This window comes from Lepus europaeus, chromosome 12 (genome assembly GCF_033115175.1).
Source record: "Lepus europaeus isolate LE1 chromosome 12, mLepTim1.pri, whole genome shotgun sequence".
NCBI lineage: Eukaryota > Metazoa > Chordata > Mammalia > Lagomorpha > Leporidae > Lepus > Lepus europaeus.
In genome coordinates, this window is record NC_084838.1 from 95,077,900 (window position 1) to 95,104,873 (window position 26,974).

At 52.3% G+C, this 26,974-nt stretch overlaps 1 protein-coding gene across 2 annotated transcripts in view; it reads right to left on the reverse strand.

Annotated features, from left to right (window-relative positions):
• PTCH1 (patched 1) overlaps window positions 1-26,974 on the reverse strand; it is a 53,976-nt gene that overhangs the window by 15,785 nt on the left and 11,217 nt on the right. For both annotated transcript variants that reach the window (XM_062208548.1, XM_062208549.1), the window contains exons 3-15: window positions 18,057-18,246; window positions 15,159-15,228; window positions 14,969-15,060; window positions 13,540-13,738; window positions 13,126-13,247; window positions 12,201-12,348; window positions 11,018-11,149; window positions 10,506-10,661; window positions 9,898-9,996; window positions 9,506-9,631; window positions 5,193-5,311; window positions 4,267-4,669; window positions 3,685-3,994 (exon numbers count right to left, since the gene is read on the reverse strand). In XM_062208548.1, the coding sequence (XP_062064532.1) occupies window positions 3,685-3,994; window positions 4,267-4,669; window positions 5,193-5,311; window positions 9,506-9,631; window positions 9,898-9,996; window positions 10,506-10,661; window positions 11,018-11,149; window positions 12,201-12,348; window positions 13,126-13,247; window positions 13,540-13,738; window positions 14,969-15,060; window positions 15,159-15,228; window positions 18,057-18,246 (2,166 nt within the window). The remainder of the gene's footprint in view (window positions 1-3,684; window positions 3,995-4,266; window positions 4,670-5,192; window positions 5,312-9,505; window positions 9,632-9,897; window positions 9,997-10,505; window positions 10,662-11,017; window positions 11,150-12,200; window positions 12,349-13,125; window positions 13,248-13,539; window positions 13,739-14,968; window positions 15,061-15,158; window positions 15,229-18,056; window positions 18,247-26,974) is intronic.

Genomic DNA, 26,974 nt, shown 5'->3' on the forward strand with positions numbered 1-26,974 from the left:
GATAAGCGCGTTGGAAGAGAAAACAGGGCCCTGGTGACCCGGCCCTAGGGTCTGAGTGCCGGCTGGGGCGCACACTCCCCACCCCCACCCTCCCGCCTCCCCCAGCCCCCCCTGGCCTCGCCAGCCGCCTCCCAAGTAGAACCCCCAGGCCCTAGCGGCTCAGGAAACCACAGCGTTTGAACAAGCTGTACATGTATGGCTTAGGCATGGCTGGTAAGACGGGAGAAGGTTTATTTCATTTCAGGACATGCCTTGGGTGACTTCAAAGACAAAAAAAAAAAAAATCTGGCTGCTTTGGGCTCGGCATGGTTAAGCTCTTGGGGTTGGAGGCCTGGGAGGCTCCTCCTTCTGTCTTTTCTTCCTGCTGTGGGCATGATCTTTAAAAAAAAAAAAAAACGAACAGTTTGGGGATGCGGCTGGTGGGCTCCGGGGTGGAAGGAAGCCCGCAGTTCAGGGGGCAGGGTGGGGAGGGACCACCAGCACAGCGGTGCTCCCAGCCCACAGCCAGCCTGTTTCTCATAGTGGGGCCTGCACACAGCCGCACTGAACAGATGTCATTTTATGACCCATGGTCTTTTTTTTTCCCTTCTGTTTTTGAAAAAAATAAACAGGAGAGGAGAAACAACCGCTCCCTCCCCCCAGACCCCTAAAAGGGAGGCCTGGCCTGTTTTCTTCTCCATAAAAGAATTTTCATCACTTCCTGATTTCCCTGGTCCTTTCTGAATCCCAAGGGCAGCTCACGCACAGAGAGCCCTGGGCTAGTTCACAGCCGGAGACGATCCCATGAGTGTTTTGCATTCCCACTCTACAGATGAGGAAACTGAGGCCAGAAAGGTGACGTTCTGAAATGTCGGAGCTGGGCTTAAACCAGGCAGGCCGATGCCAGGGTTGGCATAAACCGCTCAGTGCCCTGGATGCACCATGGTGCCCAAGAAGCGCTCACTGACGACATGTACAAGCTTAACAAAGTTAACTCAGGCACCCACAACTTCTGGGGGCCAGAGGGTCCCCAGAATCCAAGGGCTGTTTTAAGGCGTTTTCCAAGACTTTTGGGACACCACGGACTTGTCAGAGATAGGAAGAAAGATCAGAGCTGGATAGGGCAACCCTGAGGGCGGCTTGGTCAAAACTCATCACCATCACACATCACCGCAGGTTCCAAGATGAAACAAGAGCGAGCTCTTGATTTTTCGCAACACCCAGGACCTTGCAGGGTTATTTTCTGATCAGCGACAAAAAAGCTCAAGGGACGACAGGCTGACCTAGGTGCGTGCACCCTGAGCCTGGACCCAGAACGAGAGGTGACCGTGGGCTGCCAGCAAAAGATTGCGACATTCTTCTCAGTTTACTGCAAAACCTTAGAATCACAGCTGGAGCGTCTCTCATTATAAATAATGTATACTAAAAACTAGTTTCTGGCATACAGTTCTGGCTTAAGGAATTATCCCAATCATCCATTCTTTTTTTTTTTTTTTTTAAATGTAGGACCCTAAAGAGAAAATGTTCATCCAAATTCCACTTGTGAAATTCAATGAGAAATATAAATGAATGGCATTTGTACAGGTGTACAGCATGGCTTTTTCCCTCTAACATCTTCTCATTTGCATGCATATTCCAAGATGTCACCCAGGTTATTTCTATGAGTGAACTCAAACACTGCTGTGATGTTGATCACGACCAATGAGGTGACACGGTTTGAATGGTGATTCCATGAAAAAAACCATCACTGAACCACCACTGGAAATCGTTTGGCAGGGAAGCTGACTCCAGGGTAATTTCTTCCTGGGAGGAAATGTTCACAGACCAAGCCAACCACGCAAGAAGCCTAAAGAATGTGTGAGCAGCCAAGGGCCCCCGGATCTGATCTTTGGGTGTAGGGAGTCCTGAGCAACGCAGGTCCAGTGGGCGTTGCTCCACTTAACAATCTAAACGTGATTCAAATGCATCTGAAAAAAAAAATAAAAGGATTTTCAAGCCCAATTGCCACGTTGTTGGACTTGGGCAGCCGAGGGCCGGCTCTGGTGCTTGGGACTGGCGTCACCCAGCAGATCCCTGTCACTGGTGGCGCATTATTTGCATGATTTGGTCAATGAAATGAAAACCAAGGAATCTCTGGTTCTTTCTTGACTCATGACCCAAAGGCCATTGCTTTCAAAACTAAGTGTAAAAAAGTTAACACTTGGAACACATTCAAGTCAGTCTTATGAGCAGGCTCCGTGATGATAATCATGGCACAATATTCTCTTTACCTTCCACCCCACATTAGCCAAATCTGGTAGGCACATTTGAAAAAAACAAAACAAAACAAAACAAAAAACCTTAAGTAAAGGCCAGACACCATACTGAACCATTTTCGGTCAGACTCAACTTGTTTGCCACATCATGCAAGCTCACATGGAAACTGACTGCTTAATCTTTATAATCAAGTGTATTGACTTAAGAAAGACAAAAAAAAAAAAAAAAAAAAGAGGCACTTAAATCTGTATTTAAACAAGGCTAATTAAGTGGGAAATTAAGGCAATCATTTGGATAATCTCAGCCAAAAAAAATGTTGGGGCCATAATTATTTGGGTATTCCAGTAAAAGCATCGTTGCTTCAACTGTGTGGATAATTATCCCAAGTCTCTCCTTCACCGTGCATGTGTCAACACAGAATAAATGAACAGATGTTCTTGGAATCATGGAACACGTTTGTGTTCAGTCAGCAGTCAGGAGCGGATTTAGACAATTCTGTTCTTCTCCAGTTGACTAGCATTTCCTAGAAACGTTTCTAAGAGCAAGATAAGAAGCCAAGAAAGGCATTTTAGGACAGGGTTTGATGACTTATGACCTACTGTGAAGTGCGATCAAGCATTTATCAATTGACCTCACTTGCCAAATCAAAGATGGTTACAAGGAATTGAATGCACACGATGGGCTCCGGGGTGACTGATAATGCAGCCTCAGTGTAGGTTCCTGCATTGTGACAAATGCCCCTTCTGATGGAGGGCTGCTTACAGCAGAGGGGGGCTGTGCAAGGGACGGATGGAGAGAGCTCCTTGCGCTCAGATTGTACTGTGCACCCAAAACTGATCTAAAAATCTAGCCTGTTCAAAAATAAATGAGGGGCTGGCATTGCGCAGTGGGTTAAGCCACGGTCTGTGATGCCAGCATCCCATAGTGGAGCACCAGTTCCAGTCCTGGCTGCTCTGCTTCTGATCCAGCTCCCTGCTAATGCGCCTGGAAGGCAGCAGAAGATGGCCCAAGTCCTTGGACCCCTGCCATCCATGTAGGAGACCTGGATGGAGCTCCCGGCTCCTGGCTCTGGCCTGGCCCAGCCCAGACTGCTGTGGCCATTTGGGGAGTGGACCAGTGGATGGAAGACCTCTTTTTCTCTCTCTCCATCAGTCTGCCATTCAAATAGATGTCACCAAACCACCCACCATCCCTGGAAACAGAAGTCATTTGGCTCCTTATTTTATAACATTATTGTCCCCCCTTTCCTAACATGTACCCACAAATTCTTACAAAGTTCCTGGGTTCTAAGCAACACTTGGAAGTCTGTGAAAACGTGTCAGCGTGACACTATGACCCAACACTTTAGTAAAAGGGACAAAAGGAGCAGACGGAAGCCCAATGCACAACAGAACACGGGGCGCTGTGGATGACGGCCGAGAGCCGCCCCGCACCCCGGCTGTGTCTTACCCTGCAGCCAGTCCCTGAAGTAATGCAGCCACATTTTGGGGAGCTGCTTGTTCTCCTCCAGCATGATGTACTTCACGTTACTGAAGCTCTTGTGCAGGTCGTAAAGCAAGTGCTGGATGTTCGGGTAGTCGGCCTTCTGCGTGACCACGTACATGTTGTAGAAAGAGAAGTATTTGAACTGCGCGGCGATGAAGTCGTACTCTCTGGTCTCCCGAGGGACGATGTCCGTGAGGTCCAGCCCGTCCCTCACTCGCGTGGTCCCATACAGGCTGACCCCCAGCAGGCCCAGGAAAAGGAAGATCACCACGACCTGCAACATAGGGAAAGGCACGCAGTCAGACCCCACAGGACCAGCACTGAGTCTTCCTTGAAGAGGCCGGGGTGGGCTCCGCACGGACACGGATGCTTGCTGCAGGAGACGGGACCCCTGTGGAAGCTGAGCTCACTCACATGGCCCCCACCCCTCAATGCACTGAGTCTTCTGGGAGGCATGACGTGGATCACGCTTTGATGCATTTCCCTCCCTGAGCCACCTGCTGACCTGCTACGCCGCAGGCAGACAGCAGAGCCTCAGGCCGTTACCTTGGCTTTGGGCTTCAGGAGGAAGGGCGCGTAGTGCTTTTCCGCGAAAGACGAGAGCGTCCACTTGGTGCAGGGGGGCTCGAGGCAGTGGAGGCTGGAGTCGGAGAACTGGGAGAGCAGGTCCCTCGTGGAGCTGGTGCTCTCCGGGCTCTGGCAGCTCAGGGTGTCCTGGGTCACGGTGACGGGCTGCACGGAAATCTCGGAGCGCGGCTCGGCCGTGGTGTAGTACACGTGCGTGTGGGGGTCGTACTCGGTGCGGAGCTGGACGGTGGACTGCATGGTGATCTGCGTTTCGTGGGCGAAGCTGTGGCTGCTGTAGGGTGGCGGGGGGCTGTAGCGCGTGCTGTCGTGGGCCTCGGAGTAGGCCTGCGGCTCCACCTGAATCACTCTGCTGACACAGGGGCTGAAAGAAGGCAAGACGCGTACAGGGTGTGTTGACATGGGGGTGTTGACACTCGTGTTCCATAGCTCTGGGGACTATCCTATCACCCAACCCGGCAGATGTCACCGAATGATCTGGATACAGATACAAGGACATCCAAGGAGGCCCAACAGACGGTGGCTGGGTCCGTGTTTGGCTCAAAGACGCCAAGTGATATGACAGCGAGCCCCTGGAAGTATGATTTCAAAGAAATCAAAGCAACACAAAACCACGCAAGGACTGCACGCTAAGGGCTTGGCTGTTCTGTGATCCAGAGAGATCTGAAAAACTCCCAACAATCAGCACCATTGATACAGCTTGCAGGGGGTTGGGGCAAAGCCCAGGGACTCAGGTGTCCCGTCTGGGAAGCATCCCCTGCCCTGGGTCTCCCCTGCTGCCGCCACACCTGGACACCCCTGTTAGTTACAATCCTTTCTCTGTCCATAGACCAAGGGACTGAGCCGTACCATGCCGCGTACCCAAGCAACAAAGTATGAAAACACACCTTGTGAAACAGCAGAAAATGTCCAATCTCCTGTCTTCCCGGCGATACAGATCCATGCTGAGGATTGCCGGGAAGATGAGCAGGACCATGGCGAAATTGAACACCACCACCACTGCAGCCTAGGAGGTGGAGACAGAGTCGAGAGGTCACCACAACGCCTCCTTCCGGCCAGGGACCGCCTCCCTCCCGAAGCGTCTCGAGCCCAGCTAAGTGGGGTTTCTCATCATTTTGCTACTCTTCCGTCATCAACTGCCAACCCGACTTAACCCACGTAGTCAGAACACAGAGCATCCTCAAGATGCTTTAATTGAAGACGAAGAGAGACCTCAAGCAGCCGTGATTTTGCACTTGAAATTTTGGATATAGCTGGACCAAGCACACTGAAACATCACTCGAACATGTGAAATCCAATGTCCCAGGTGTCCCCTGAGGCTTTTAATGGCACATTCCACGGAGCCTCCGTGGGGCAGCCTGGGGGGGTGGGAGGCAGAGTAACACGAGAGGTCAAGGAGAGTTAAGCAGAAAGAAATTGTCGTGTGTGAGTTTTGTAGGCAGAATAAGTAAGTGCAGATTCAAAAGTCACTCCACAACCTAAAATAAACACGGGCTCGGTTCTGTAGTGCCTTGGCAAGTCTCCTGCTGACCTAGTAAAAATTACAAAATTGGGCTGTTAATGGGGGGAAGGCGTCGGAGGACAGCTCAAAGGAACATTCTGCTGAGAGACGCCCGGCAAAGGGAGACGGCTGGAAAAATGGGACTGGACTGCGGGGGAGCCGAGCAGCGATCAGGACTGGCTTCGGTGCGTTCAAAACCCTCGTGGGGTTTCTCAGTGAACTGCCCGTAAGACCTCCAACTGGCCAAGAGCGGGCAATCACTGGCACCCAACAGCATCCAGGCACAGCTTCGCCCAGGGCTTTCACGGTGACTGTGCGAGAAGCACATGTTCAGGAACAGGTGCCTTTCAGTAGCTGAGGCCCTGCTCAGTGAACCAGACCGTGCAAGAGCCGAGTCTCCAGCACAAAATCACCCAGCCTTTCCTCTTCATCTACCTTGAAGATCCCTCGGTAGTTCAAAAACAGGAAGTCCTGTTAACGACTCTAATGGACGCAAGATACTTCAGATCAGGCTGACGACAGATAGTCGCGTAGAAATAAGCACACCACTACATGACCAGGGAATTTCTCGAAGGCACAGAGACTTTAAAAACAGCCAGGGGGCCGGCACTGTGGTGTAGTGGGTAAAGCTGCTGCCTGCAGCGCCGGCATCCCATATGGGTGCTGGTTCTAGTCCTGGCTGCTCCACTTCCCATCCAGCTCTCTGCTGTGGCCCAAGTCCTTGGGCCCCTGCACTCATGTGGGAGACCCGGAAGAAGGTCCTGGCTCCTGAATGGCATAGCTCTGGCCATTGCAACCAATTAGGGAGTGAACCAGCGGATGGAAGACCTTTCTCTCTCTCTGCCTCTCCTTCTCTCTCTCTCTGTGTAACTCTTTCAAATAGAGCTATCAACAAAGTACAAAGAAAAGCGGTCCCAGGTTGCAGAGCGGCTCAGATGGGATGAGGGAGCATGGCGGGGGGGTTTATAGAGGGGACGTTCCTGTGTGGAGTTGAGAGAGGATACAGCGCTCAGGTGGGAGCAGGGGTAGGAGAGATGCCCTGTGTCCAACAATAAGGTCCACCTGGCTCAAGTCTTCGATTCTGCTGGGACCTGAAACTCATCTGGGGAAGGTGGAGACGTGGTGGGGGAGCGGGAAGTTGATGCAGGAGTCCTACAGCAACCAGGAGGAAGACCCTCTCACTGCTGCCAACTCTGTCCCCTAATAAAGACCCAGCGTCCCCGGGAATCATAGGGCTGCCACTGCTTTTCTGGTCGTAGAGAGGGCGTTGGAACGGACGCACGAAGGTTGCTAGGGAAGTATAAGATGGCTTCTTTGGAAATAGTCTTTTTATGTTGGTCAGGCTACAAAATTGGGATAGGGTAGAACCCAAAGGCGTACGTGGGACAGAAGCACTCTGGGCTCTCCCCTCTGATGCTGCATCCGTGGTGTCCAGCATCATGTCGTGAGCGCAGGCCCAGTGTCAGGTCTGGGTCGTTGGCACACTCCAGGGTGAGGTCTCACGCTCCCCTGGCCTGTTTCTGATATTGCTACCCCCCACCCTCTTCCAGGTGTTGGACAGATAGTGAGCCAGCGTGTCAGGGGAAGCCATCTTAGAACACTCTAGAAATGCACAGTCAACAGTACTCAGTGTCTCTGTAAGGTGCTTACCTGGGCGAGCTTAGCGTACAGGGTTTCTAAGAGGCTACTGCTTGCAAGGACAACTCATGGAGTTTTTCAGAGCACCACACCATGGGATACCATGAAAGGAGGGTTTGCCTTGATGAGTCATCAGTATGTACTGAGAGGAGAGGAGAGAAGAGGGGAGAGGGAAAAGAAGAAAGGAAAGGAGTGTGAGCAGATGGAGAACAGAGCAGACCGAAGACAGGCAGGGGAAAGCGAACAGAAGAGAAGGGGGAAAGCAGACAGAGCCAGGAAACAGGGCCCCGCTCCTGGGAGACGCTAGAGCCAGGCCTCAACCCACAGCCACGGAGCAAGAGCCGCAGGTGCAGGGCAGATGAACCCCAGTGCGGAAAGGCATTCTGGGGGTGGGCGTTTAGCTCAGGGGTCAGGACTCCCACACCCCACTCAGAGTGCCCGGGTTCCACTCCAGCCTCCTGTGAGTGCGGGCCCTGGAGGGAGTGGTGATGGCTCAAGTTGCTGGGTACCTGCTGCCCAAGCAGGAGATCTGGATTGAGTTTCCAGCCCTTGGTTTCAGCCTGGCCCAGCCCTGCCCCAACCCTTGTGGGCATCTGAGGGAGTGAACCAGCAGATGGAGGATCTGTCACTCTGCCTTTCAAATAAGTGAAAAAAAAAATTAACAAGGCATTCTACAACTGTGGTTGTACCCCTAATTCAGACGACTCCTCTGGCTTGTTATTTTTCACATCACCAAGCAGTCACACACTATTTTCACGTTTCTTACGTTCAAGTTCAGTTTCAGATGTATTGTTTTTTTTTTCTTTCACTCACTATGTCTATTTTACATCCACTTATAATAAAAATACACCTGCCTTTCAGTATTTTTCCTTTAGGGTGGCTACGGCTGATGGGCAGATCACCTTGGGTTTGTTCTCTCTCACACTGATTATGAAGGGAGCCTCACACCCACACACAGGGGGGCTCTCGGTGGCTCAGGTCGATTGGTAATCAGTGAAATGAAATTCAAATCCATTACTGACGGATTGTTATAGGGACAATTGTGAAAATGAAGAAGAGCTAAGCCCATGCACCGACGTCTCCACAGGAGCCTCACTCGTGACTCATCCGCTTCTCTCCCAGCTCAGGATCCTGACCTTCCACGGGAGTGCAGAGGAAAGCAGGGGCCCTGAGCGGGGTGGCGGTTTCCTTTAAACCCCGGGCTGCCTCAGGAGCTGCCCGTCACATCCTCAGAGAGGGAGAGGTGAAGTCAGCGAGGGCTTCCGGCCTTTTTCTTTGGAAGCAGCTGAAGCTGTCCAACGTGCAGTCAATGCACAAGACATCAGGGACATTGGAGATCCCTAGCAGAGCCCCGGGCCACTCTGGGCCGGGTGGACCACAGCAGAGGGCTCCTGGCTCTGCCTCACCTGCTGGGCTGGTTGCCTTCAGGGATCCTATGCCTCCGGCAGCCGCTCCCACCTGGAACTGCCTGTGCCCCGCACCTCTACAAGCTGCCTGCCGCTTTAGAAAAACACCCTGCTGGCCACTGGTCTGGAAGGAGGGGAGAGGATACTCGGGGTGCCCATGGAGTTTGCCTGGGCAGCCTGAAAGGGGTAGGGGAGACTGCAGGGGGTGACTAAGAAACAGGAGGTGGACGCTAGCCCCCAGCATGCCCCTGGAGGGGGAGTGGCCAGCACCTGCTCTCATGGTGCTACCTGCCAGCCGGCTTCACGTCTGGCCTGGGTGGCACGCAACCTCACCCTTACACGCCAGTAAAGCCCGTTTGACACAGCTGTCTTGGGGCAGGGCTGCTTGGGGAAGGTAGAGGAGGAGGCAGACCCCAGAATCTGCGAGTAGCAAGGGGACCACCGAGGAGCTAAGCTGCAATAACTGCTTGGGGCCCCAGAGGAAGGAAAGCATAGGAGACAGCTGTCAGGGTTACGGTTTAAGGTGGCACCCATCCCGCTGTGCAGAGCCCCAAGAGCAGGCACGCTCGATCTTATCTATGGCAGTGCTCCCTTAAGCGCCATAGTGGAGACAAGGCAGACTCAGGATGCTGGACATCGCCCCTGGGATACTCACCTGGAGTGAGAAGGCTCGCAGAGCAGGAATCGGGATTAGTGCGGCCATGAAGAAGGCGGTGACATTGCTGATGGACGTGAGCGCCACGCTGGCGCCCGTGCGCTTGAGGCACTCCCCGGTCCGGTCCTGCAGATGACAAACCACAGCGCTACATTGGGGCACGGCCCCTGGAGTGCAATGCACATACTACAGATTCGAATGCTGCGGGTGTGGGGAGGCAACGGGAACGGGCGCAGTGGCCTTATCACCTAACATCAGCCTTCCATGTCCCGCTAGCAAGCAAGGTACGTGGAATCCCGTAGGAGCAAACACGGGACAGGCTGTCCTGGGGCGTGGCCCGACCTGTGGCTGTAGGAGCCCAGCATCTCCCAAGGCTTCTGTGTTGCTGTTACCTCAAACGGGATTCTTTTGTTCTGCCCCGTCTCACTGAACGCGTGGGCCAGAAGGAAGACGTCGTCCACGCCGACTCCGAGGGCGAGGAACGGCAAGACCTGCGGCCAGGCAGAGGGCGGGCGGTGGTGTGAAATGCAGAGACCCCATGGAGAGCTCCGAAGAAAACACGGTCCCAGGCCACCCCGACTACCGCTTCCAAGGCCCCAAGAGAGACGCCTGCAGCCCTGAAGGCCAGTTACTTTGGGCTCACGGCACGTCATGTCCCTTTCAAGGTCTAGGGTCCGTGGACAATCATTCAATACAGTGACTTGTTTCTCCAGAGTGTGATCCCTGGAGCAGCTCCCTGCGCTTTTCCCAGCCTTCCAGGGGATGCTAGCACCTGTCAGGGTTCAAGACCTGTGGTCCCAATGAACCACAGACATCCCTACAACTGAGGCAGCTGCCTAACCCAGATGAGTGGACATCCCACCCACTGGCCTGGAGCCGGGAGGGTCCTTGTGGACACAAGTGGCATCCCAGCCAGGGAGGCTGAGACCCTTTAAGGGACATGCTGTGCCCAGGGAGAGGTGCTGGTCACCAAACCAGAGACGAACAGCTCTTTGCCTACCTGAGTTGTTGCAGCATTAAAGGAGATCCCAATCAAGGAGCACAGGCCCAAACCTGCAGCCACGGATAGGGCCACCAACAGGACGCCAGCCAGCCCCACGGCCCCCTGGGATTTGGAGCAGTCCCAGCGTAGCATGGTTAAACAGGCGTAGGCAAGCTGCAGGCAGGACAACCGGGGAGAGAACGTGTGACGATCCTGACATTTCTCCCCCACCTCCACGATCCCCCCAAACCCAGAGGAAAGCTTTGGGACCCCAGCACCTCCCAGACTTTCTATTTTGGATGGCGCACAACACAGTACATGTCAGTGATGGACAAAGTGCACATGGGGCCCAAATCATTCTACACGAATACTTTCTAAATGGCTACAAACCCCAGCTGTCTTCCTGGGGTGCAGTTACAAAGTAGGGGTGGTAAAGACTGAAAAAAAAAAAAAAAAAAAACAAACCCAGAACCCCAGCCACGCCGCCCCAGTCCCGTCCCCATGCCCAGGAGGGCAGAGCGCATGCGCACCATGAGCAGGTAGCCGCTGGCCACGCGGATGACACTGACGTCGGAAAACGACTTGAGGATGTCGTCCAGTGTGGTGGTGGTAAAAGACAGCACCTTCTGCGTGGAGTTGGCGGAAACGCTCTGATGGACCACCTGTGGCCATAACACAAGGCTCAGCTCCCACGTGGCTGGCATCCTGGCTTCATTCAACAAGCCCTCGGGTCACACACACACACACACACACACCCGCCACTGCTCTTGGATGCATTAAGAGAGTTCTAAGACTGGGTGTCTGGCATCACAGCTCACACGCCACCCCCCACCTAGCAGCTCCATCTTTGGCTCCTGACTTCTCAGCTTTCCTGCCAATGAAGACCCCAGGAGGCAGTCGGTGACAGTTTGAGGAACTGGGTTCCCCCGGCACCCCATGTGGGCGGCCTGGATTGAGAGTCGCAGCCACCAGCTTTGGCCCCGACCCAGCCCCGCCTGTTGTGGGCATCTGGGGAATGAACCGGGAGATGAGAGTTCCCTTAACTGTCTCTCCAAGAAATGAATGACATGCAGAGTAGCTGCATGGTTCAGGTGGAGGGAGCGGGGTAGAACTGGGATTCACACCAGGTGAGTCCCGGGTGGAGGACAGTGCGGCTACTGCTAAGCAAGTGACATGGGTGCAGCAGAGAGCCCCCGTGACTGGCCCTCACTCGGGGCAGTGTATTTACTCCAACTCTAAGACTGCCATTCTATCTCCGTGATTCCACGACTGATTTGCAGTCCATCAGTGTCCCCCTAATCCAAAACAACTCATTCTTCCAGGCGCTCCTCCCCCCTTTCGCTTGCTGGCCACTTTTCAAAGGTCACTTGTGGCTCAGTAGAGGTCACTGCTTGGGAAACAAAGGCCAGCTCCTGTCACATGACCCGTCCAAGGGGACTGCAGCTGTGAACACATTCTATGCCTTGCTAATGTTTTCCAGACACCTTGTCTTGCACACCCGGTGTTTTTTCTTTTCTTTTCTTTTTTTTTTCACGGCCTCCCCATTACAATGTGCACCTCTCAGCCACTGTCTTCCCGGTTTCAATTAAGGACAAGGAAAAGCTGTGTGTGTTTAGCCCATCAAGTTCTCGGCACTAAACGCTGTGTTTGACGCCGGTGCAAGGAAGCGGTACGTGCTCCTCGCGTGCTCCTCGGGTGCGAAGGCGGGTTTACCTCCACATACGTCCTCTGCCAGGCCTCCAGGATGGCTGCCGCCTTGTCCTCGTTCCAGTTGATGTGAGAGACGTATTCGTAGCCCTTGAAGTGCTCGTACATTTGCTTGGGCGTCATTAGCTGGAACATGGTTTGCAGGGCGTGGGCGCTGCGAGAGGGGGAGGGGAGAACACACAACATTCCCAGGGAGTCCTGGCCACACATGGCACATGTTTCCATTCAGATGGGACCAGGACGGTGACTTTATTTAATAGATGGATGTACCATATTAAAGGTATAACCTTACAAACCTCTACAGATATACCCCAAATTAAATTAATAGGCAATTTCCTTTCACAGTTTCCATTGCATGAAACAGGAAGGGCAGAAGAGTAGATAGCTTGGCCAGATATGTACAGCTCAGCTCTACACACTGGCTGTGCAGAAGTCCCGGCCCATAGCTTTCCCAAGGAAGAAATCTCCACCACAGCCGGACACTTGCCTGGCCGGAGCTCCCTGGGGCACACAAAGGACCATTCTCCCTTAGCCTTCGGTTCTCAGTCTCGCCCTTCAACGGGGAGTGACACTGTGTGGCTCCTATTATTTAACTCCATTCACTGTGACAGGTGTCTCCTGCCAACCTGAGTCCAGCCCCCCTTTCTTGCCCACCTGTTGGGAGGTCCTTCGAAAACCTACAGTCAATAAAGACCCAGCCTTGATGAAAATTACAAATGTATCCTTGAACCATTCCCCAAGGGGGCTTTTTTTTTCCCCAAGCTGGTCTGGGCTGCTACTCTTTTGTAATATTGGATGACACTGGACGGCTAGCCAGCGGGAAGAGTTACATATTAATACAAATATAGTTGCAGGGCAGATGTCAAGGTGGGGGTGGGTGGGAGAGGCGAGGAGAAGAAGGAGGTGGACTGGATTCTAAGTGTTGGATTACCTGACAAGCTTTCCACTGCTGTTTCGGATTGTACCACCCACAATCAACTCCTCCTGCCAGTGCATATACTTGCGGGATAATCCATGACACCCACCATTCAAAACAAGGGCCATATCGAGCGGCTACAATAAAAAGACAGCCACATAATTAGTAGGCAGGTCACATGCCTTGTTAAAATCCAGTGCATTAAGAGCTTGTTTGTTTCAGAGAGAACATTAATAGCAAAGCTAATGAGAGGCGTATGGCAAACCTTACAGCAAAAATTTAGCTCCATAAACAAACTTAGTTATACAGACCAAAAAAAAAGCCATGGAGACCGAAATGTTAGCAATGAAAATCATCAAGAGAACTCAAAATGGAAGCAGCCACCTAGCACCTTGCCCTGTTGGGAGAGGCAGTGGGGCGCACACTCACTTTGGTTGAGTTTTTGTTGGGGGCTGTGGCCGGGCAGTCTGGGTCTGCTGGATTGAGGCAGGGTCGATCCATATACCCACGGCCGACGTCAGCCTTGTTCAGCATCTCCTCCCAGCTGTCCACTTGATAGTTGATTTTCTTTAACTCTTCCAGGAATTCCAAAGGGTCAAAATTTGTCCACCGCAAAGGAGGTTTCCCCCTGCGGGCGAAATCGGGAGACGGGTGAGAAGCGGCTTCCGGGTGCACCCTCCAGGAGTCCTCCACTGGAGTCGCAGCCGGCTTCCTGGTAGAGGCTGCCATTCTGGGTGAAGGATCCTCGCCCGTGCGTCTGCGTACAAACTGGAGGCAGGCAGGTAATCCGCCACTGAAGGTGTGACAAATTAACCGAGGCACCTGTCGCAGACGTATCTGATGGACTACCCCAAAACAAAAAGAGCCAGTGGCTGCCTCTCAGCAGACTGAGATGCCCGATTCCAAAAACAAGAGAGAGGGAACGGCGCTGTTGGACGGGCACTTGCCAGCCTGGCGGATGCTTTGCGACTGTGTTTGATCCCTGTTACCTTCCCTGATCCCACACCTTGGAGCCGTCTCTGACAGCCTGGCAGCCGGGCGGGCGGAGCCCCCACCGGCTTCTGCCGTCACAGCCACTTCCCCCGGACGCTCACTTTTGAATCTGCTGTTGACAGACCAGAAAGGCTTTTTGCTGCCTGTTATGTGGTTCAAACCACACTGTAGCTGCTTAACCAGGCTGAAGGCATTATTCAGAATCTCCCAACCAGAAAACACAAAACCCCTTATTTCCCATCGACAACTGTACACGGAAGGTCAGAGGACGGCCACTGTAAATTGCTTTTGCAGATACGTGCAAGGCCGGACAGAAACAATAACCCAAGCACTAACTCTTGCATAATTAACTGAAAACGTCCACACCGATTAACAATCATTCTTTAAATGATGCAGCCCGTATACTATCCAACTGCTAAAGAGCGAAGCATCTTGAACCACTGCCTTCGAGGACAGCGGATTTTCCCCTTAAATGTCATTAATGTGATCCAAAGAAACAGTTCTGTTAAATTCTCGTCCCTCCAGAATGAGGGAAAGCGGCCAGGCTGTGAAACCCCAAACATTTAAAAAAGTAAAAAAAAAAAAAAAAAAAAAAAAATCACACATACTCTACAATAATTTGCATTTTATTTGCATATAAATGGGTTGCTGAAAGTGAATGAAATTTAATGATGCCTACAGAACTTTTTTTTTTTTTTTGAAAAGAGGAAAAACATTCTGCTGAAATCCCCTCTGCCTTCACTATTCACTCCAAAAAATGCACATGGAATTTCAATGCTTTTTCCCCCCTCTCCTGTTTGCAACTGAAGGGGAATACAAAATGATGAGCAACCTCAGACACACTGAATGCTGAAGGGGTACTTACAGGAGGTAAGCCGTCCCGGACTGGAGCTTAGCACCTTCCCAGAAGCAATCCAGAGGCGTAATAATTAAACACGGGTAAAGGTATTCTATTATCTGTGGAAAAGAACGGGCCGTGGGTGAGGTTCATGCACACCACACGGCCGGGGTGGTGTTTCTGAAAATCTGAGGGAGTTTTGCAAACAAGAATATACCTGATCCATGTAACCTGTCTCTGTGATAAGTTCTCCTGATTTGTAACACAAATGTTCCAATTTCCACTGCCTGTTGAAATGAAAAGCAGAGACAACTGTCAACAAAGAAATCCGTGCAACATCACAACATATAAAAAGGACTGCGCACTTCCCATCACTTCTAAGCATCTGTCAAAACGAGCGGGTCTTTTGCCAAGTGGGGAGCAGGCGGGCTTGCTTTAATGAATAGATAATACTCGATTGTAATTAACAAATGTAGGGTGTTTATGTAAATGAATGCTTGAAGTCTTGTTTTCTTAAGTGTTCTCCCAATAATCTTGTTTACACCATTCATCTGCTTTACTACATACATTAAACAACTTCAGGGCAGGCCGGTTAAATGATCAGGAATTCCGAGTGAGGGGGGACTACATTAGTGAGTTCTAGGAGGAAGGATGTATTTCCAGGATACTGCTCTTCTCACTGGTAGTGTTCAAAAGCAGCTCTCCTGCTCTTAACCACACAGAAATGACGGTTGCCAGGCCGATCCAATTCCCATTTCACAACCCCTTCTATTCTTATGGAAGAGTATGGATCAGGAAGAGTATTCCTGTCTCCAAAACTGTACCTTTCTAAAGGCAACAGGGAGATAAAACTGGGGAAAAAAGGAAATTTGGAAGGCGGCGGACATGAGAATTCCAAGACAGGGAAAAAAAAAATAAAAGAAACAACTATCTCCAAACTGTTGGGTTTTACTGGTCTCATGGGGGGAGGGGCTGTCTTCACCCAAGCCCTCCCCCCAGAACCTGTCCACCTGTCTCACTGAGGGGCCACCTGCCTGGCTCATTGTTCTTTGATCAGTGCAGTTGAAAAGGACCTTTTCTCTTGTTCTAGGCAACACCTGAATGGCAGATTGCCCTCGACAGCACCTGTAGTGGGGACAGCCCGTGTCTGGCTCAGTGCATACCTGTCCGTGATGCCATTTCTCTCCCTGAGAGCAGGACTCAAAGACACCCAGCCAGCCAGTCCCCTACCTCTCCCTCCCCCTTGTTCCAATTCCACAGAGCATCAGCACAGGTTATGCAACACTAGAAGGTTCTCAGTCTTACCTATCAACTCGTACACAGGCTTGCTTGAGAAAAGCATGGCTGTGCATTAAAAGGAAAAGAAAAGCAGCTTGGACCTACAGGGAAGGGCTGGAAGCCTGGCTCAGTGGTAACTGCCTGAGCTTCCCAGTGTTCTCACCTCCGGAGGGGGACGGGTTCAACCCTTTCTCTGGCTCGACCTCAGCTTACAGAGGAAGCCAGGAGCTCCTCTGGCCTGGGCATCACCTGCGGGGCACAGACTGCACCCCATCATAAACCAGAGGATGCCAAAGAAGAGGGGACTCGTCTCACGTGGCGCTGCACCCTCAGATCCTGTCTCCGGCGAGAATGGGTCTCAGTTATAGCTCCTGCAGGCAGGTGCACGGGGAGCAACATTAGAACAGGGACAGATGCACATCTTAGTGGCATTCTTGTCCCTGGCCACTAAGTATGTCTAGGCTTCACTGTGAAAATTAAATCAGACTTCTGAATCCTCCGTTGAGACACTTAAAAAAAATCTCAATGTGCAGCTAGCCAACCAACAAACTCTGAACCTGCCTACCCTGTTCCAACTGCTGGGCCATGACTGTGGTGCAGGCCCTGACGTGATTACAGTTTAGATACAGAAGGAAAGGGGCTGTCTCTTTTATTCCAGAACTCTTCCTAATCTATTACTCTGCCCATCGCACCGTGAAAGGAGAGCATCTGAAAGGGTGACTTTTATTTCCACATGTTGTAAATTCCCCTTCTTTAGCATGAGTTCCTACACTGGCCCCAGCCTCATCCCCCACTTGCTTTGGGATGCATACCAACCATTAATACAAAGTTGGGAGAAATAATTTCCTTCTTTTTTTCTTTTTTTTTTTTTGCATTGGTCGTTAAGTCAATGAGAGCCAATTTGAAATTTAACTCTTCCAAAAATGGCGTCAGCCACAAAGATAACTCCCAAGTGAATGAAACAGTTTCTCCACCAAATCTTAAGCAATGGAACATCTCACAGCCTGGGTTGTGGTAGGGCCACCCAAGTGGGTCAGGATCCTACCCTCTCTGGGGTGGGGCCAGGGCCAGGACACTTACTTCAGATGCATTATCAAATACAGGTTGAACACCCCAATGGAAAAATCTGGAATCTACTTTTGTGAGCGTGATCATGAAGTCACAGTAGAAAATGTCACACCATGAAACTTTGCTTCCAATTGAAGACATTATGTAAAATTATCTCCAGGCCATGTGCATATGGTATATAAATTTAAGTGAATTCTGGGCTTGGACTTGGGTCCCACCCCAAGATATCTCATTGTGTCTATGCAAATATTCCAAAATCCACAAAACTCTGAAATATGAAACACTTCTAGTCCCATGCATTTAGATAAGGGACACTCAAGCTGTAATAGCATACCAAACTCTAAGACAAATCAAGCTAAAAAAAAAAAAGACTTCATTAGGAAATTGTGTGGCGCAGTGGCCTGCAGTGCAGCATCCCATATGGCTGCCAGTTCAAGTCCCTGCTGCTCCACTTCCAATCCAGCTCCCTGCTAATGCGACTGGGAAAGCAGTGGAAGGTGGTCCAAGTCCCTGGGCCCCTGCACCCATGAGAGACCCAGATGAAGCTCCTGGCTCCTGGCTGTGGCCTTGGCCCAGCGCTGGCTGTCGTGGCCATCTGGGGCCATCTGCCTTTCAAATAAATAAATATTTTATTATTTTTTTAAAGGAAACTATTTGGGCCAATACTCTGGTAGAGCCTTATCTACTAAAACAAAGGGACCTACTTCAGCAGTCTCTTCCTACCACTTTACCTGCTGCACCTGTGTGCAGGTGGCCACAGCTAGCTTACCTGTTGTACATGTAGACGTGGACTCGGCTGGCCTGGAGCGCCGAGTCCAGGTGTTGAAGGAGTGCTTCTGTGGTCAGGACATCAGCACCTTCTTCTTTCGGGGTCTGGATCATGAGTTGAGGATTGAACATAGCCTCTTCCCCAATCTTCTGGCGAGTATAATTTAATTCACGACTCACTCGTCCACCAACTGACAAACACGGACAGAGCGCAATGAGAACCACAACCATCACCACCAATTCCCATTCTGTCCCTGGGATGTGCGATCAATGAATGCTGGTCGTGAAACTGGCTGACGCTTCACGCAGTGACAGTCACTTTATTGACAGCCATGCTCACTCTGATAATAAACAGAAAAAGGACTCACTAGGCCCATCAAAGGGTGTCCTGCCTGGCTCATACCCAGACCTAAGGCACGCGTGCTTTGTACACATTCTAACCAACCACACTGCACGGACAAAGGGGAGAGCGGAAGGAAAATTCAGAGGCTGTATCCTGCAGACCAGACTCAGTAACCCTGCTACAATTTCTTTCACTTGTATAAACAGTGTGCCCCTGCGGCCCACTGCGGGAGTAAATGGCTTCAATTTACACTCTTCTCCCAAGTCCTGTGGCAAAGGTAACAAGGAAATGTTTCTCTGCTGTGGAAAAAGAAACAAGGAAAGGTAGCCAGCAGGTTTAACACAGAGTTGCCAGAAGACGTGATTCCAGTCAGGTGCACAGGGGAAACCCCACTGGAGAGGAACAAAATGCATTAGTGAGGGCCGCCATGGGCACTCCCTGGGACCTGGTTCTATCAGAGTCACCTGGTCAGTGTCCAGAAAACACAGGTGCTGAGTCACCTGCGGATCCTGAACCTGCTGGGGAGGCTGAGAAGCCCCGCCTCGCCCTGCCCCACCTCAGCCTGGCTCTCCAGCAGGCTGTCAAAACGCGAGGCGTGCTAGAAACCAGTGACAGCAAGGAGACCCAGGTGCCCAAGCCATGCACATTGCAACCGCCAGCCTTGCCCTTCTCCATCCCCGGGCTTGGGGTTAGAGTCAGCCATGGTGTTGCACCAAGCCAGGCTCAGCATGGTGCACCTGCACCGGAAGACAGTTACAGAAGGAGGGTGCTGGTGTCTCCTCGCCCCATACTCCAGTCCTGAAGTCACAGCTAAGTTGAATGCTCTCTGAAAAGCAGGCCTCCAGCTATGGCTTAGAAAGGACTTGGTGATCGTCGCTTTCCCACGAGGAGGAATCCTTTCTCCCCAAGTTTAGTATTCAAGGGCGTAAACATTTGGTTTGGGCAAGTAAATAAGTACTGGGAACAGCGGGGTGTTTCGTCCTCTTGGCATATTTTATAAACACGGGGACAGGCTACAAAGCAAGTAATGCCCTCATTAGGAAACCAGTGCAGACTCACGGACTGGCAGGACCCCCGGCACAGGTTCGCACAGATGCCAAGGCCACCGCAGGGCGCTGCGAGGTGAGGTTGAGGGGGTCGGGGCGGGGGGCCGGGTGGTGTATGAAGAGCATTCTGTGTGCCGCAAAGGCTGTCAAGAGCCCTGGGGGAGTGGCGGAGGGTTTTGCGAGCAGATTTGAAGTTAGAGAGAGGTCCCAGGCAAAGGCTCCGGACAACCTGCAACAGAAGGGGGCTGGCGCTCTCCAGGGGCCCTCCCACAGCCTCCTGAGGGCAGGGGCTCGCTCATTCTGGCAGGAAATCACTTTCCACCAGGCCGACTCGTGGCCAAGTAACTAATGAACTGAAGTGAACGCAATCCACGTCCTCCAAAGGCAGGGACGCCGAGGCTAAAAAGCCAATTAGTAGTCCAGAGGTGGCTTCTAAGAGCTGCACAGTACTGCTCCCAAGGAGCTGGGCCCAGGCCCCGCCCGATGTCCTTAGCAATCATCCGCACTGCCACCTGCCTATTTGAACGTCTGCCTGCAAGGTTGCCTTTCTTAAAGCTTACAACTTCAGGCAACTTAAAACCACCACAAGGCCCACGTACACTCACACAAGGGGACCAGCGCTGTGGCACAGCATGTAAAGCCGCTGCCTGCAGTGCCGGAATCCCATGTGGGCGCCGGTTTGAGTCCCGGCTGCTCCACTTCCCATCCAGCTCTCTGCTAGTGTGCCCAGGAAAGCAGTAGAATATGGCCAAGTCCTTGGGCCCCTGCACTCACGTGGGAGACCCGGAAGAAGCTCCTGGCTCCTGGCTTCAGATCAGCCCAGCTCCGGCCCTTGCAGCCATTTGGGGAGTGAACCATCGGATGGAAGACCTCTCTCTCTCTCTGCCTCTCCACTCTCTGTGTAACTCTCACTTTCAAATAAAAAAATAAATCTTTAAAAAAAAAACCGCACAGATGTCCCATTTTTTGGCACCAAATACACTTCTAATTCCACTTTTCCACGAAGTGTACAAGGAAAGAAAGATGTTGGTCTCCTAGAAGCACAGACAGAGCAGCGGAAGGGGATGGTGAACAGGTGCAGGGTGCAGCTGGACTGGGGGAGACAACCAGAGGTTTGGTAGCACAGTAGGGTTGCTGTGGTCGCCAACAATGAATAGGTCTACTCCAAAACCCCTCACACAGAGCATTTTGAATCTTCCCAAGGAGAGGCTGAATGTGCACAATGATGGGTACACCAGCCATCCTCCTCGCGTCACTGCACATTGCACCCCTATACTGAAATGCCACCCTGAGGGCGGGCATCCAGCCCAGCAGGGAAGACACTGCTTGAGACACTGGAGTCCTGACTCTGCTGCGGACCCAACTCCCCGTGAATGCGCACTTTGGGTAAGATAGCAGGGGATGGCTCAAGTGCCTGGGTTCCTGCACCCACGCGGAAAACCTCCGTTGAGTTCCTGGCACCTGGCTTAGGCCCTGCCCAGCTCCAGCTGCTGTGGGCATCTGGGGAGAATGAACCAGCAGATGGGAGCTTTTCCTCTGTCTGTCTCTCTTCCCCTCTCTGCCTTCCAAATAAGAAACCCATGAGGCACAAGCCAATTAGCAACACAGTGTTTTCTCACCAGCAGACCTCAGCTGGGAGCGCACGCGCGCGCACACACACACACACACACCAGCTGCCTGTAACCACACGACTCACGAGGTGACAAACCAGGAGACGCATGCACACCAGCAATAACAAAGACAAATGCACAGGCCCAGCTGCGAGAACTGTGCTCTGCACTCTTCCAGTCCAACCTCGGAATGGATCTTTTCTCACAGGGCTTTCCAGAACGGCTGCTATTCCCTACAGGATATCCCGAGTACCCCTGCGGCTTCATGATGTCACCTGCTGAGACGGTGCTGGAAAGACGCTCATTCTAACCAAGGTGCGTGTGTCTCTGGAATGGGAAACCATTTTGCTCTGCCACCTCTTCTCCAGTGGTAAAACGTGAGCATCCGGCCACAGTGACGACCAGTGTCACCCAAGGCAAGTTGAACGTCGTGGGCTGGCCACGCGGCTGGCATGCAGACCCTGAATTCAGAAGCTTCTCAACCAGTTACGCTGAATCCCAGGAGCCTACGACTGCTCTTACGTCAATTCTGACATTGTAGATGGCTGTATTTCACCTAGCAGTTCATTCTGCATGTAACCAAACACGAATGGTTTTGCAAAGTGACTTAATCATTCTAGCAAGGTTTCCTTGCCACCCACTTCATACGGCCGTCCATCCTAAGACGATCCATGCACCCAGCATGCATTTGCGGGCGTCAACTTCACACTAAGCTGGGCAGATGGCACCAGGATGCTCGCTGCTGTTTCAAGAAGCACTGGCAAAGCCAGCCAGCCAGTAAGGCCATTTTGGCATGGCAAAGTGCCATGAGGGACCTAACGATGGTGGTGCCATGTTGGGTGGAGGGCCAGGGAAGACCTAAAAGGGGCCTTTGAGGAGCGGAGGGGACAGCACCCCGGGGAGAGGACCAGCCACTGCAAAGCCCTCTGGTTTGGCTCAGAGCAGGGCAAGAGGAGTCAGGCGTGGCTGAGCCCGCTGAGGCCATGGTGATGTCACTCCCTCGCTTGCACCGCTGGACTTAGCTCCTTCTCGGGTATACCCAGGTCATAAACTGCACAGCATTCACAGGGTCTTACATCAGCGTTCACCTAATCACGGGGGAGCAGGCTACGAGAAACACGAAGCCCCGCGCGCACAGCAACTTGAAGGACTTCTCTGACTTTGGCTACCTTGGCAAACACCTATCCTAACTCACAGCTCAACGACAGCCCAGAGCTGGCCATCACCCTGCTGTCTTCCTGGTCATCTACGGTGCAGTGTCCCACAGAACTCCTTCCTGGTGACTGAAATTACAGTCACGCTCTGGGAGAAAGGATTTTCTCCCTTCTCGTTGCCATTTTCAAGGTCCGAGTCCTTCTTAGATCTCTATTTAAAAGAGAGGAGGAAGACCAATAAGGGACAGAATCAACCATGAACGGCAGCCTGGGCTATGCAGGTGCAGGGACCCTCTCTACCCGCTTCCCTCCATCGTAGTCTCTAATATTGCTCAAGGGACTTCACAGAGTTTCTGGAAAATGGAATCGAAAGGTTTGTTGTGGTGCAAAACATTCCAAAATCCATGCAGTTTTCTCATAATGTGCAATTCCATGGGCTTTCCGAAGAGCCTTCATAGCATGGACAAAAAAAAAAAAAAAAAAAAAGACAAAGGAATGTGAGAGCTGTTTGGTAGGGACCTGAACTAAATACAAACTCAATGCAAAAATAACAAGTGTATCTCCGTCAAAGAAATATTTATTCCTACTTGAAAGGCAGAGTGGCAGAGAGAGAAAGATATTGAGATCTTCCATCTATGGGTTCACTCCCCAGATGCCTGTAACAGCCAGGACTGGGTCAGGGTGCAGCCAGGAGTCCACTACTCAATCCAGGTCTCCTAAGTGGGAGGCAAGAGCCCAGGCACTTGAGCCAGCATCTACTGCCTCTCAGGATACCCATCAGCAGGGAGCTGGATGGGAAAAGTGAGGAGGTGGGACTTGAACTGGGACATTTGAATATGGGATGTGGGTGCCCCCAGCGGCTTGCCCTTCCATCATATCCTGATACCCTCTGTCTTTTCTTTTAACCCTTCCCCCCCCCACTCACCAAATACAACAACTTCAATAAAACAACCAACCTCTTTGAACAAGACTCGGGAAAACCTTATCTCAGAATTCTGGGATATAAAATAATACTTGCTTAGTACTTTCTACTCCCAAAGCCTTGAACACACATTATTTACTTACTTAGAAGTAGTCTGCCAATCCTCCATCAAGTTGGGGCTAGCTGTGTGCGACAGGTGACCAGAGGACTCGGCACCCTCACTTGAGGCAGGGAGATTTGAGACAAATCCCTAGCACAGTTGAGCCTTAGTACCCTTCTCTGTGAAATGGGAGTAAAAATGCTTTGTTGTGTGAGCATCAAACTGACACTGCATGTAAAACTTCCCAGAGGCCAGCGCTGCAGCACGAGTGGCACAGCATCTCATGTGGGCACTGGTTCGAGTCCCGGCTGCTCCCCTTCTGATCCAGTGCTCTGCTAATGGCCTGGAAAAGCAGCAGAAGATGGCCCAGGTGCTTAGGCCCCTGCACCTGCGTGGGAGACCTGGAGGAAGCTCCTGGCTCCTGGCTTCAGCCTGGCTCAGCCCCGGCTGTTGGGGACCACTTGGGGAGTGAACCAGAGGATGGAAGATCTCTCTCTCTCTCTCTCTCCCACTTGGGGAGTGAACCAGAGGATGGAAAATCTCTCTCTCCCTCTCTCTCTCTCTCTCTGTGCCTCCCTCTCATGTCTATTCATGTATTCATTCACTCACTCACTGACTGCAGGGCGTGTGCCATTACTGCTGTTTTAGAGAAGAGGAAATGCAATTGCAGAGTTCGGAGCACTTGGTCAAAGCTGCTCAACTAACAGGAGGCAGAACTGACCCTGAAGCCTCAAGGCTTTTGAGCATCAAATCCCACATGCCAGACTACATCAAGCTCACAGCCAGAACTTCCAGAACGCAGGAAAATTATAACACCTGACACAGAACTCGGATGGAAAAGGACATAAGTGTTGCTTCCAAACACTTCTCTCTGCCATGGAGGAGAGAAACAAGATTTTTTTTTCCAATAAGACCCTACAGGTTGCAATGGAGTGGCCCTGTAGTTCTCAGAGTCTTCGAGGGGGCAGACAGGCGAGGGCACACACAGAGCGCAAGCAGCCCTAAGTCGCTAGACCTGCGAGCTATATCATCATGTTCTCCAGAAAGCCAAGGGTCCAGCCAGTGCTTGGAAAGAGGCAAAGACAAAGCATCAGTGTGCACAGACTTTCGATGCAGCTCGGCTGGCCCTCTCTCCTCCCCAGATGAAACCAAGCATGGCTTTTCCAAAGCAGAGAAAGTCAGCAGCAGTGGGAAACCCAGAGTCTAAACCCGCAACCCACTGTAGGCCCCGGATGGTGCACTTATGCCGGTTCCCTGCTGTACCCATCCACAGTAGCGGCCTCTGCCCAGAGTTAACTGCAGCACCCACAGAAACCTTCCAGCAAACGCTGACTGCGATCCTCATCAAGACCTCAGGGACCAAGGGGGGTTCTGCTCACCTCCCCATGGGGGGAACCCAGAGGCTCGCCAGGGGCACACACACACTCAGAGCTGTGCTGAAGGAGTCAACCAATCAACGGTCTCAACACCCAGCCTGGGGAACAGGCAGTCATCTGTACAAGATATTAATTCCCCCCCCCCAAAGCCTCAAAAAGTCAATCAGTCAAAACAAATGGCCCTTTCAGCCTGAAAAGTACCCACTCAGAGTCCAATTAGGAAAATGGGGTCTGTGTATATGCAGGCGTGGCATTTGCACTTGATTAATCCTGTGAATTATCTAACAGCCTCTGCAGAGATTCTTTCTTTCCCCTTGCTCCAGGTCTTTTTTTTTTTTCCGCCCCTCAACGTTACCATTCCTTATCATGAGGGCAGAGAACTCCAAGTCCCCAAAAAGGGTTAGACTGCAAAATTATTAGCACATCGCCTCCTTTCCCAAATGGGGAAAAAAAAAAAAAAAAGATTCGGTCTTTTGGGCAACTGGCTGAAAACTGCTGGGCTGCCGCGTTTTAGCCACCCTTCCACCCGGCTCCTTTATTTACCAGGAGCCAACGGCTGCTTAAGCTTTCCCGGCCTGCTTCTCTCCCTGTGAGCCTGTGTCTTTGGGCGTTGCCATGGGAAAGTGCTAGAATCAGATAGTCCCAAGAGAATCTGCCTTTGTGAAGGGAATCCAGGCAGAGTGACCACCACAAAGACAGGAGAGCGAACGCAAGACAGCGTCCACGGCTGCAGCCACGCTGGGAGCACACTCCGGGGACAGCCGCCCGGCCACAGGTAGCCCGCAGGTGGCACCCAGGCGCCCACGCGGCCCCGCCCCTCGCCCGCCAGCAGCAGCTGGCTGTGCCATCTGCCATCGGCCCTTGCCCGCGCCGCTTCCTCTGAATGGCTTATCCCGGAGACCAACCCGCTCGCCCTGTCGGTCGCAATCAGGTCAGCCCAGCACTGCGCCTGCAGCTCCCAGGGCTGCCAGTCCCCCGTGTGACACTGAGTCTGCCAGGAGGGAAGACACACATGCCAGGCAGCCCCGGGGGGTGTTCCCGACTCCCTGCCGGGCACACCTGGAAATGTCTCCATCCCTAACTGCAGACTCTGCTGGTCCACGGCCTCCCTTGAACGCTCAAGGGCTGGGAGCGAGCTGATGCCAAAGCCCAGTACCGCGATTCCGGCAGGACATGGTTGAGACTTCATGGAAAAAAATAATAATAAAACCAGAAAGTAACCCAATGACAGCAAAACCCAAAGGCTCACTGGGCACTGCAGGCTGTTGCATAATACTAACCCCAGTCCCTTCTCCCTGCTTCTGTGGGGCTGACATCACCCCTCAGCTTGAGACTGTCTCCTTTGCCATTATCCGGCCGGCTGGGGTCTCTTTTTATCAGCTTTGCTTTGCTCTGGAGCCCACACCGGGGAGAAGACAATGTGAGTCCCCACCTTCGGCCGTGCGGGGCTGCGCAGGGCTGCTTCCCTCCGCGTCCGTGCTGGGAGGGAGACGCCCGTCACTGGGGGCCATTTTCATGATTTTGTTGCCATCGGGATTAGCTGGATTAGGGGCTGGTACATAAGGACCCCCTGGTGCCCTGAGGAAGTCTCACCACCGGGTCGGCTGGATGTGAACTGTATTCTGTCAACACCCACCCCCTAAGATGGAAGGGGGGCCGAGCCAGGAGCAGGCGGGGGTGGGGGCTGCTCCCAGTGCAAAACGTCTGACCTTGTCAGAGCCATAAACTCCCCGTCCCGTCTCTCAAAGCCTGTGCGCCATTCAAGACTCCCGTCTTCAAACAAGAAACCTAGCGAGGCCATGCTTCCTCTCTCAGCAAATCTCTCAGCCCTTTGGCAAAAGCCAGTCAAGCAGTTCGGGAAGAGACTCCCACTGCCTTAGAGACCTTAGATTGTGTCCTTCAACTTCCAAAGGACAAATGCTATCCCCTCCAGCAGAGAGACTGCCCCCACTTAACAACCTCAGATGCTAGAGAGGGGTGGAGGGCCCAAGAGGGTGGGGAGCACACACACAGCGGTGTCACTCCCTCCAAGAGCCTTAAGGGGCCCGAGTTTCTCCTCCTGGGGGAGACACCCCCCTGGACCCTGCCCGGGGGGCCCCCGTGGGAGGACACACAGTGGAAAAAGGGAGTGGGATCCGTGCAAGTGTGTGCGAGCGAGTGTGCGAGTGTGTGTGACAGAGCAGCCCCTCTAGCACAGCGCCGGGCTGCTCCATCAAAGCCGTATCTGTTCTATTTCTGTCTTTCTCTTCTGTTTGGCGTATTCACCAACAAGAGAAAAGGAGGTGAGCTTTGGCGGCCCTGACCTGCAGCTGGAACACAATACTTTCGCACAGTCCTGCCGACCCCTGACATAAATTTTACACCGCAG